At 42.3% G+C, this 12,819-nt stretch overlaps 1 protein-coding gene across 1 annotated transcript in view; it reads right to left on the bottom strand.

The window, feature by feature from the left end:
* Positions 1-1,075, bottom strand: part of PHEX (phosphate regulating endopeptidase homolog, X-linked) — a 106,484-nt gene extending 105,409 nt beyond the window's left edge. The window contains exon 1 of the mRNA XM_014960422.1: positions 823-1,075. Within this exon, the coding sequence (XP_014815908.1) occupies positions 823-934 (112 nt within the window). The 5' untranslated portion in view covers positions 935-1,075. The remainder of the gene's footprint in view (positions 1-822) is intronic.
* Positions 1,076-12,819: the final 11,744 nt, after the last annotated feature.

Genomic DNA, 12,819 nt, shown 5'->3' with positions numbered 1-12,819 from the left:
TTATTCCAAGGGAAGATTTGTCTCTACAAGTTCTTACAGGATACAACACTGTTTTCTCTTCTCTGCCTGGTTGTTCTACATTTATACTTCTTCACATCTTTTTATAGGTGTAAGCATGTGTTTCCATGTGATATTCCAACAAAACCAATCTACAGATGATTCCAAATCCCAGAGAGTAAAAACTAACTCCTTCTCTATTGTGACCAGTTATAGCTTATAAATCTGATCAAAACATTTTAATTCCATCCCGGATGCACTCTTTATGATTTTTGCAAAGACGACTTTGCAATTCATCAGAGAAGAACGGAAACATCTAAAAAATGTGCAAGCATATGCATTATTGAAGCCTTCTACAGGAATTTTAGTCAAGCCTTAAATGAAAACCAAATGAAGGAAAACCCAGAAGATTCCATAAAATGTGTGCATTACAGATTCATATTCAGGAAACAGAGAATATTAGCCCACATCGGCCACAATCTGTGAGTTTACAATCAGCGTTACCGACGTGCATAATCTCACCCGTTTCTCCTCGTTCTGCGAAAGAACCCAATTCTGGCTAGAACACATTCAACTTAGTATCTAAATTTAAATTCAGCATTCAGAAAGTTACACGGGCTCACATTGCATCTTCCAGCTCTAATGTTCCCACAACAAATCCCTTTTCTGAGGCACTTCCATTTCAGGATAAATATAAAATGGGGAGAAAAGGAGAAGAGACCGAGATTTTCACCAAAACGTGTCTTGGAGCACGCACACCCGCATCGAGCGGCCAGGCTGGGGAGGGTCACATTCAGGTGAGCCTCGACCTTCTCACTTACTTACCCAAGAAAAGCGCAGTGCCAAGCACAACGGTGCCGCTCACAAAGACGCCGAGGGCAATGCGTGTGGCTTTGCTGGCTGCTCTCCTGGCCTCGGGTACCGTCTCTCCTTCCATCGGGATGGCTTGGGACGTGCTCGCTCTCGCAGAAGTCTGGTTTTCCTCTGCTGCTGTGCTATCGGTATTTCAACTGTTCACAAACTGCACCCATGAGCTCTCTTCCTCCTCCTCCTCCTCCTTCCTCCTCCTCTGTCCTGTTTACCACTCCAGGTTTCTGTCGTGGACCATTTCCTAGGCACTTCCTGCTCTGCCCCCCTCCTCAAGGGAAAATCATGCGTAAAATAGTAGCTGTCTCCTACGTTTTCCTCTGACCAGGAGGAGGAGGAAAGGCAAGCGGTGACCACTGTATGTACAGCTTTTGCTGCCTGTAGAGCCTCTAGGAGCCAATCGCTCAGCAGTCCCCCTTATCAGGGGTTCCGAACACGAGGATTTCACAATGTTGCTGAACAGATGTTTCAGCTATTCAAACATTGAGCTGTAAACCCTTTACAATCAAAGCAGGATCGCTGACAACTTTTACAAACATGAGACTGATGGAAGGTTTTCTTTCTTTGCCCCTTGCGCTTATTTAAAAAGGCTAATTATCTGCTGACTAAAGTTTCCTCCTCTTAAACCATTCCTGCTGCATCATTTGGCTTCACCAGAAGAGATACCCACCCGCTCAGTGGACAAATCCCTTTTTAAAGCTTCCTAAGAGCTCTTAGAATATCATGTAGCATTTTATTTTGGGAATTTGGTATGTGGCACCGAGCGCCAAAAATCACAGTCATGCAGCACAAAGCAATAATCAGCACAACCTACAGAATAGTACTGCTTTAAATCTAGATTTTTTTTTATCCAGGCAAGTTATTTCAGTCCTTGCTGATACGCAATGAATCTTAGGAGGTGATCCTATGCTTCCAAGTCAAGTACTACTATGAATTTAGTGGAAAATATCTATTTGGCACTTTAGGTTGGTGGGGAATAAAAAAATAAAAGGAAAAAAAATGCCTTATGTATATGGATTTCTCAGTTTCTAGCTCAGACTTGATGCTCTCTCCAAGTGGCAAGGTTTCATCAAGTAACAAATGATTTCAAGGTGGATTCTCTAACTTGACTATGACATTCAGCCCTCCAAGGAGTTCTTGCTTCCTCCAGCACAGAACTCCCACGCTAAACATAAAGATGCAGGGAGGGGCAGCACCATACACGTGCTCCCAACAACAGTTTATGTGTCTAAGTTACCTCTATGCAGATTTATGAGTTCTTATCTCAGTCTTATCATACCCATCATATCTTATCATACCCATCATATCTTATCATACCCTTCCTGATAAAAAACTATACAAGTAGAGGGAAGAAAGGCACATGTCACAAGGTGTGTGTGATGGCAAAGCTAATCAGTTTAGAGACCAAATGGCTTCTCCTTGTGAGCACCTGCACACAAGTTGTACTGCATGCCAGATGAGGGCATGCAGTACAAAGGGAAAAGGGAAAAACCCCTCCATCCACGAGAAGACATAGAGTTTGAAGGTCCTGAAATCCCTCCCTCAACCCCCTCTACAGCCTGGTTTGGGTCCTGCAAAAAAAAAAATTCTCATTTTTTCTTCTCATCCCTATTCACCAGCAAGCTCCAGGAGGGCATTCTCATCTTTGCTTGGTAAAGAATAGGAAAAAAGCATTTGTTTATTTTCACCTGCCTACTTGTCCCACATTTAACTCATGTTGTTTGACATCCATCAGCTGAGGAAAAAGAGGGAAATGATGCCACGGAACCACGAGGACCACATGCCTCCCAGTACAAGTGTTCCCATTCATGCATGAATGGCTTCATGGGCATGAGCAGATCCCTGGTTATAAACAATCCCCAGCACAAGTCTGTTACCAGCAGAGGTTTGAGAAGGTATTTAAATGACATTGGTGCTAATGAGTCTTCATATCAGCAATCACTAGGAATCTCAAAGGTGCTGCCAAAAGGGCAGGGTGTTGACACAGAAAATATACAGACATGCTGGGATCTCAACACTTAATCAACTTTGCCCATGATTCATACGCTAAGTGAATCTCAAAAGGACCCTTTAACAAGTGTTTGCTGTTAGTTGCCTGATGGTTTTCCTTGTATGTTGGTATTGAACCACTGACAGTACAAATGCAGAAAAGTTATTGTCCATCAGCTTTAAATCCCTCCAACCAACATTAAACGATCACATCCCTACTCAAACTCCCCTGTATTTTATAACTTTAAAGTTTTGCTCCCTAGAGAAATTTTAGCATGTACTGAATATCATGCTCTACTAGTGTTTCACTAACAGCATTTTGGTTTCAAGGTATCGTTGCTTTCTAGGACAACATCAGAGCAGAAACCAAGAAGAGCTTTCAACAGTGCAAAGCAGCAATCAGTTATTTCCCTTGGGAAAATGGTGAGGGGAAGAGTTGAAAAGGGAGATAAGGAAGCAGATAAGAGGGAGAGGTTGGACAATTCAGTCGCCTCTCCCAAACGGCCAAAAGGAAGGTGAGGGCTATGGGAACCTGGAGATATCCCAACAAGAACCAGCAAGCTCCAACTACAGGATTCCTCTGGAGAGTCAACCCCAAGCAGTGCATGATCTTTTTGGCAAGAAAATCACAGATCAGCTGGAGCAGCAGCATTATTTTTCTAAGCTTATGTTTGTGGGCTTATTTACACTGTGGCATAATATAAGTGTCCTTTCCTCTGGCTGTAGAGCCTGGTTGTAGTCAATAACTCATCTTGGCTTCTCCAGAACATACAGAACTATGAAATTAGGGCTAAAACACAAACAGCTGCAGGCAACAGCTGCAGAAGTCCATTTCTGGCAGTATTTGAAAGGTGCACAGAGCACATGTGAAGCAGTTTCTGATACTGCTGATCAGTAACAGAAGCTTGTGGAATTTGATACGTGTTTCTGACGAGTGTGCTAGGATTTGGTTGCCTTGCTCATCATAACTCCAGCAGCTCTTTGGCAGGTACAGGATACACAGCCACGCTTACTGTTGGAACCGCTAACAGCACTCCTGGCTATTATAGCCCAATAAGACACTTAATAAGGCTGTGCAAAGACTCTGGTAAACAGCCATAAAACATTGAATAGACATGAGGTGTGTCTGGGGGGAGTAATAATTAAATGCAACACGCGCTAAATCACTCTTCATTCACTCAGAATTGCATCTGACCGAGATCCCACTCAAACAATGGGATCGCTCTGGTACTTATAATGATGGACAATGGGACAACGCGCAAACATTTCCACCCAAACCCATATGCAAGAGCTGGCAAACCCTCTGGAACATGCTCCGGGCTGAAACACAGCAAGACTGTCCCAGCTTGCAGAAAATGTGTCTACATATGTAAGCGTCGCCGTGTGCATGTGCAAGTACACTCACAAACACAAGCACATCCATGTTACCTTGCTGTTTCACAGGCAGATGCAATTCTGTGTGCCTGTGTCAGGCAACAGTGCTTGATCAGAGCTAAAATCAATAGCACTATGTCAACTTCTCAACCTGCAGCTTGGTTCAAAGAATTTCCCATTTCTTGAGGTTTGCTTATTCAATAGACACACAAAGCCCCACATTTTGCCTAGTTTTCACTGGCAACAGTCAAAAACAGAGTTACATAGGCGTCACTGAATGTCTGAAGCAACAAAACAGCCTGAGGTCACCATATGTTCAGCCTAAGCTTGCTGAAAGACCTGCTTGCAATGAGTTTAAGTGCTGTAAAATGGTTTGTCTTTCTTGCATTTAGGTAACTCCAAAATCTATTAAAATAATTATTGATACTTTTAATGTGGAGAGAAAAAAACAGTTCCGTTTTAAGTGTAAAAACTGAGATAATGAATGTAAAACATAGTAGGTTATTCTAATACATTAGTTACAGAAGACGTTTCCCCAGAAGATGCTGTCCTCATGGTTCACACTAAGGACTTGCCCTATGTGGGAGGCAACTGACAGGTTGCCTTAGATAAATTAGTTACACTTGACAGAAGCAGTCCACAATCAAAGCATCACAGCTTTGATGATGCCCTATCAAGCACTTTTAGCTTATGGTAAGAGGAAGAATATAGCCACTACCACACTGTTGGAGGCAGAGGCACCAGACACAGCTTGAGTGGCTTCAGCAGCAAAGGAGAGGTATATGCTGGCTTCATTGAAAGGGATTAATTAGCATGGGTCAGAGTACAGGCCTTATTCCATTTCCTCTAAAGTGTACCACTATGGGGCCTTGAACTGTTTTTTTTTCAAACTATGCAGTTGTAGCCAGAATTTCCCAACTGGGCTTTACATATACACAATGTGCTTGAGAAAAACCCAACATGTTGCATTTGAAGACAGCTTGACCATTTGTCCTCACATCTCTGAATCTGATAAATGATACTCTGTTGGCTACAACTCCCCTCCCAATTTTCCGTGCTGCAGCCAACAGCAACCACTCTCTGGCACCAATCGGTCCTTTTTTTCATGTGACAGATACAGCTGGAAATAAGTAACTCCATTGTTTTCTACTGGTACAGCCACATCACAGAAGGTCTCTGTGCAGCTGTGAGAATGTGGGTCATTAATTAAGAGCCAACACAGAGCCAACAGGCCTTGCAGGGTTCTGAACATTGCTGGTGGCAAGCTTTTCCACTAGCTGATGCTACCACCCTGCAAAGCAGAAAATTTTGTCCCCCAACGCTTAACATTTTTTCTTTTTTTTTTTTTTTTCTTTCTTAATGCCACATAGGCTAAGCTATTCTCATTACTCCAAGGCAAAAATTGTCCTTGCTACAGGAAACGTTGCTTTCTGTGACCAAAGGTGCTTGTCACTAACCCAAACAGCAACTCGCTATGAAAGCCAACATCTGGGGTGATTAAAGTTAAACCACTCAAGTCTGCAACCTTTTTTAGAGCTGCTTTTGAAAAAGCACTTTAATGAAACAATGCATATGTTCTCGAGCAGAAAAAAAGAACTGCATTAGGTCTTCCGGCAATTTTTCTTCAAGAAGCAGATTAAATTATAGCTAAGTAAAACACTACTTCTCCTGAAGGCCACATTCACGCTATAATAAGAGTGTGTTTACATACAGCCATGACATGTGCATACTCCTCATCTGTCATCCCGTTGTACAGATTAAACCTGGAGTCCATGTCCAGTGTACCTGCTGACATGGACTGTAGAAAGGCATGTCAGTTGGGGATTAAGAAATATACAAAATACTCTGGAGTAACTCAGAGCAAATTTGCTTTTTTCATATGATCTAACTGTGAACAGAGGCTGAAAAGGCACTGAAAAAGACATTGCTGGGAAATGTGACATTTCCAATGGCCACAGCAGTAGGTGCAGGGGTGCAGACAGGACACAACTATCTGTTGTTTCTTTACAATATTGCATCAGGACCATCAGAGTTTTACCCACTTATTTTACTCTGTCCATATATTCACTCACAGCTGTCAAAGACTATTGATGTGAACAGCAGAAGCAAGGAAGCGTGGTTTCCAATGAGTTTGAGCCTCCTGAATGAATTTTCAGGTGTGTAACGAGGCATATACTCACTGACATTTGAACTCAAAAGAGGAGAGTGTGGAGAACTAGGACTGTTGGTGCTGAATACAGAGTTACCATGATCTGGCAGAAAGTAGTGGGGTACAACATGAGCAAGACCGTAGCTTGGACAGTGTGCTTGTCTTGCGAAGGCAACTGAGCAAGAGTTGCCTAATTTGCCTAATTTGTGAAGGCCAGGACAAATGCAACGGCTTGCCACCTAGGCTTGTGGTGTAATGCTCGAATCAACGGAGTGATGCCTGAGGTGAGGCAGAGGCCCCACAGCCCAGTGTTATTTCAGTAAAGCCAGGAGAGCAACTCTGCCTCTGCACCAAATGTTGCACAAGTCCTCACCTCTTTGTTGACTGACAATGCAACAAGCCCTGTTAAAAGCCAGTCAGCACATGACAAATAACTTAGCCCCACCTCACCAAGAGTATAAATCTGGCATTCAGAAACCTCCATTTCAAGGATGAGAATTCTATCTACAGGACGGGTCAATGGGACTGGACCTCTCCCCACGCAGGGATGTCTCTTTGGTAAGACTCATGCCTCCAACAACATCGGACGTTACCCCGGAAAATAATGTCAACCAAAGTGCTGAACTATTAACTCAAGCTTCATTTTTGCAATGAATGCATTTATCAATGGCAATTCCAAACTTCTTATATCTGTCCCCTTTAATAAACAGTCTATCTTTTACAACTTTCCAAAACTTTCTCAGTGAAAGTCCTTGGCAATGCTCTGAAACTGGCAAACATTGACTTTGATAACTGGGTACACCCCAATCCTTTAGTCATAAAACATTGACCAAGTCTGGGGCTAGGACTGGATCCAGCTGCACCTAGACTCCTCTCTGAGAAGGAGTTTAGAAATCAAGGGGGTCCTTTCTGAAACTCATGACTCAATTGGAGGGCTTCCCTCAGCCACATGTCAGATTCGCACTCTTAACATGACAGAGAGCTACAGGACCAGCATGTGGCTGCTTTCAGCATCTGCCAAGGAGATCCCCCTACCATGCCCTCTTGCCTCTGAGAAGCATGACTGCCTCTGCAAAAGCAATGGCTTCTGTCTGCTCTCACGCTTGGATGTCCAGCAGCACAAATCTATCTTCAGAAGAAGCAGAGCTCAGAGACAGCTGAAGCCAGGAGCACAGCAATTGTTCCACAAAGGTGCCATTGAGCAGGTAACTGGAGCACCCTGTCACTGTGAGAGGGTATCCACTGACTCACGTGTGCTAACTTTTGTAGAAAACCTGAAAAAGCAGAGCAAAAACTCCCCTAAACACTTTACCTCCCAAGGCAGTAGAGGTCATCAGACCCACGGGTACCTGTTCTGGTGAAAGCTCTCCTTGTTCAAGGATGCTTTGATCACAGCCATCTGCATGACGAGTTCTCCTGTGCCTACCAAGGGCTATACTCACATTGAAACCTTTGTAGCAAACACAAGAGACCTTTTCACCCAGGCAAAAAGTTGTCAGAATTTAATATCTTTCAGCCCAAATCCCCTCTGTCAAATTTGATTGAAGTTGGCTGACAAGGTCCAGCATTACTGAGCAAGGCTGGGCAGGAGGGAAGGGGACAGAAGAAAGGAAACCACAACTGTATAACCACTATTTTCAGCGAAAAGCATGCTAGCCAAAAAAAAAAAAAAAAAAAAAAAACCAAACCAAAAAAACACCTAACCTTGCTCTTCCAGGATATTGCTACAGCCAACGGGTTTAATATTTTTCCTAGAACTTTTTTTTTTTTTTTTTTTTTTTTTTTTTTTTTTTTTTTTTTTTTTTTTTAAAAAAAAAAAAAAAAAAAAAAAAAACCAAACCAAAAAAACACCTAACCTTGCTCTTCCAGGATATTGCTACAGCCAACTCAGGATTTTCCTAAAGTTAGTTTTATTTCAATGCGTTTTACTCAAGTGGATTCTTTTTCTTCTTTTTCATGACAAAATGAGGTTATGATTAACTTTGCACACAGCTAAAAGCCAGAAAAATCCCACATTAAATATGATGTCCTAAATACAACGCCCCATGACAATCTGAGACTGTGTGTCTCTCATTCAGTCTCCCCTTCTCCACTATTTCTAATCTTGTCCCAGTCTTGGTGCCACTCCAGTAATTATGCCCATGTCTAATAATGACATACAGCAGCACCTCAGGAGGGTTTAAATGCATTTGGTCATCAAGTTCTCAGGAAAAGGGAGGCCACAGATTGAGGCCCCATGGAACAAGATGGTCCAGACCAAACATTTGCTTTCCTGAAGTCACAAAAATCCTCAAGAACCAAACAGTTAGGCAATAAATATAATTATCTTTACAAACCAAATTGTTATAGCTCTGGCAGCGCTTCCCTGAAGTTTCCAACATCTCTAAAATAAAGCTTTGGGGTTTTTTTGGTTTTTTTTTTCCCTATTGACACAAGGATACAAAACATGCAGATTTGTCACTGCCTTACATTTTTACAGATTTATAACCAAGCCTGATTAAAAACAAAGCAAAACTTTGAGTGAAACCTGTGGACACTTGCATAGACTATTTGCTGTACTTGTATGTATTTCTCAAAGTCAGTGCTTTAGATTTTCACTACGCTTGAAATGAAGAGTGTACTGGCTTCAAACTTATCGCAATGCTTGGGTAGAGGATTTAGCTAGGACCAAAGGAAAACATTAGCAATTTTCTTTTTTTGTGACTTATCTGCATAGTGTTATGGATTGCTTGGTTTCAATTTCTAGTATCACAAAAAAATTGCATGAGAAGAGCACGCATCTGAAAGGGGCTGAAGCAAAAATTACAAACATTGTTTCTGCTCTGAGAAGGATAATTTAAGAAAACCACTCATATCCGTGTAAAAGGCAAAAATGGAATAGAAACTTAGCAATAAATTTAAAATAGCATTAAAAAAGGTGGTTTCAGCTTATAAGAGGATCCAGACTCAGGGACTGTACAGTGCTGCAGACATCCACAACTTTGCCTTCTTAGCCATCACAGACCAAGAGAAGAATATATGGACTAATGAAAATTTGAAGGGAAGCTCTGACCGAGAAGTGTGATTCTGCAGCCACTGAGAGGCTGCAGGATGAAAAAGATCAGTGTCAATACACTGTCGCTGTCTTTATGTATCTCCAAGGAAAAAGTGAAAGGCAAAATGAGCATCACAATGTGGATTTTTGTACTGACCTTTGTGTCAAATGCCCCCAAACTACTTGTTAGATATCAAAAGCTGGATCACTATGCAATAAAATTTTCGCTAGAACCTGAGAACAAGTAGCTGGACAAGGGGCCCTCTGATGAAAGTGCCTCAGGATGGCTCTAACCAGCTACTCTTAAGGTATTTAAATAACTGTGCAAAAAAAATTAGCAATACTCTTAGCAAAGCTAGTAACAATTAAAAAAATTGTCATGATCAAGCATGCTTACAGGGAAGGAAAAGCATGTTGACCAAAGCTAAGTCCTTTTCTAAAGCTTGCAGAAATGATCATGCTCTTCTGAAAAAAGTTTCCTTAGCTTCCAATATGCACTTCTCAAGCAAATGACAGAATCTTAGTTCACTAAAAGATGCCTGTGAATTCACAGATCTTTAACAATTTGATGTTATTTCTGCACATAGTTCTTCGAAATTACTGCAAACATGATCAGCCTCTTCCTTGGTTGAACTGGTTGACTGAAATGGGAGATCCATTACCCAATTTTACAACAATAGTCAAGTCAAACTTTCATGAAGACTGTGCTTTTAGTAAAAAGTGGTAGTTGTCGTAAGTATCTTGCAATTTGGACTACAAAGAGAAATCAGATTGGCCAGAGCATATTAATAGCATCTGCTTCATCTAGGCAAAAATCTACAGCCAGGAAATTTCCAAAATGGAAAACTAGGAGCATCATGGCCTTTGAAGCAGCAATTAATGAGAGAAAATACAAGCCTGTAAAGGCATATATTCCATCTCCCCAACCCCTAGAGAAAGCACTTGCACCCAGACTGCACCTGGACACACAAAAGGATTTCCTACTGGCTTCCCTTGACTCCACCTCTGGGCACAATCCACACCCACATTCAGGGTGACCAGGGACAGAACACTGATACAAGACCTTGATGAGAATTGCAGTGTGTTAGGGGCAACAGAGAGATCTGGGATCCCAGGCTGTGCTGTAGCAGTCATGTAGCCCAAGCTATCAACTATTTTAAGTGCAAGACCTCCATTTCCTTGCAGATCTTTCTTACACTTCCTAGAGCCTACGACTTGCTCCTTTTACACGGACATTTCCTAACATTATCTGGTACCAAATCTTACCCAAGAAAAGCAGTCAGAAAGTGCAGTGTCGTGTTCCAGCTTTCCATTGAACTGCTGGCCTTTGCCAGAGTTAATTCATTTCCCTTTGCAGTCACTATTCACGCCTTTCAGAGCACCAGAACAGGTTATCAGGAATGATGCAAACACAGTTCATTTCATTCTGGGTCAATCAGATAAACTCACGGTCCCATCCAAGCTTTCATACTGTCATGCTGTGACTGCACTCTCAGGGCATTGCAGTCTTTGCCTTCGGGAAACATGCTCTGAAGAGGAATCACGTTACTTTCAGCTTCATTTAGTAAAACTGTTTGTGCCTTGCTGTTTTTACTGTTTTTATTTTAACCATCTATTTTTCTTCACTTTATCTGGGGATAAAAGCAACTAAAAAGCACTATTTTAAGCTACATAAAATACTGAACGCAACACATCCACTGTTGCATGAATCTGGAAGCACTATAAAACATTTAAAGTTATTAAAATGTATTTTGATTGACATGACGCTAAATGTATTTCAGCATGTCTGAAGTTCGGAGGTATTTGTACAGACGTATCATTTGTTCACAAGTGAACACTTGAGAAAGGCCAAATTTCTGCCACTCACTGAAAAAATGATTCCCCCACTGCCAGCAGGCAGCCTAATAGGGCCCAGGAAGCCAGGTCACAAGTATGATCCAGATCTAGCCCATGTTCTTCTGCTCTCCCGAGTGACACATGTTCAGTATGGAGAAGCACTTCTGCTAGATGAAGGAAATCACCTTCATTAGGATTAAGAGAGGGTTCTTCACTGTGAGGGTGGTGGAGCACTGGAACAGGTTGCCCAGGGAGGTGGTTGAGGCCCCTTCCCTGGAGATATTCAAGGAGAGGCTCGACGAGGCCCTGGGCAACCTGGTCTAGTTGGGGGTGTCCCTGCTGACTGCGGGGAGGTCGGACTAGATGACCTTTGGAGGTCCCTTCCAGCCTGGACAACTCTATGACTCTATGACCTTGGAGTGCTTCACAGTGGCCCGCACAGCTTCATTCCAGCTGTAGCTCACTGAGCAGCTGCTTACCTTTGTAATAACACATAGTAGTACTCCTTCTTCTAAAACCTCATTGCTGATTTTGCTTGTAGTGAAAATAAAATCAAATAACAGATCTTGCATTTCTTCCTTTTTAAAGAACATCGCAGAGTAGATCAACAGGCAGGAAATTCATGTCGCATGACAGCGGTGCTGCCCACGTATTCTTTAAAACAAACCCCTCGTGAGAAAACATATCTAAAACTTGAGTGCCATTATCACCATCATTTTTTACCTAACGTCAGAAAACAGAAAAAAATCTGTCCATTTACCTGAAATGAACTGGGAGAGTTAAATTATTAACATGAACAAATTTTTATTTGGAAGGTGTGAATGGCAACCACTGAAAAACACCACATACCTCTACAAAAGCTACTTGCAGGGTATCGACACAGATAGAGCTCTTAATTTCCATTAGATCAGTGACGTGGTTTCTGCTGGATCACCTTCTAGCTGCTCCCAAAAATTCAAACCATTTGAAACTTCTGGATGACCGAAATCATAAAATCATATCTCAAGTTGGAAGGGACCCATAAATGATGCAGTAGGTGGGATTAGAGAAAAACAGCAACAAGGAAAAAAACCAAAGGGTGACTGCCTTAGTTGCTCCCCTTTATTTCCTAAACAGATATCAACTATGATGCTACAGCCCTTACTTTGAACATTTTCCCCTTACCCTGCACCTTGCTGTGACCTGCTCCTCCCCATCACCACTTCCCATGCCTGCACACCACTTGGGTCTGTCAGCACAACTGCTCGTCTGGCAACACGATGAACCAGACAGGTCCATTTTAAACACAGATTTCTTTTTCATCCGTTCATTTCAGCAGCGCAGCTGAAGTGAGATCAAGTTCTCCACCTTCCTTTAATGTCTCTGCTTGCTTGTTTTTATCTTAATCGGTTTGCCACATGGCCACAGGGGAGCTAGCAGCAACCCTCACAGCAGAGGAGCTAATGCAGGGTGAGAACGAAGAGGTGGAAATGTAAAGAAGATGGCTGGGACCGTTTACATGGCATAGCTGCCAGAAGAAATGCCTTCACAGCAACCCCTTCATGCAAGCTGTAGTGTTGAGGGAACTGGGTTG

The sequence above is a fragment of the Calidris pugnax genome, unplaced genomic scaffold (genome assembly GCF_001431845.1).
Source record: "Calidris pugnax isolate Ruff unplaced genomic scaffold, ASM143184v1 scaffold188, whole genome shotgun sequence".
Lineage (NCBI taxonomy): Eukaryota > Metazoa > Chordata > Aves > Charadriiformes > Scolopacidae > Calidris > Calidris pugnax.
Note: the sequence above shows the minus strand (reverse complement) of the source record. Positions and strands in the feature narration are given on the sequence as shown.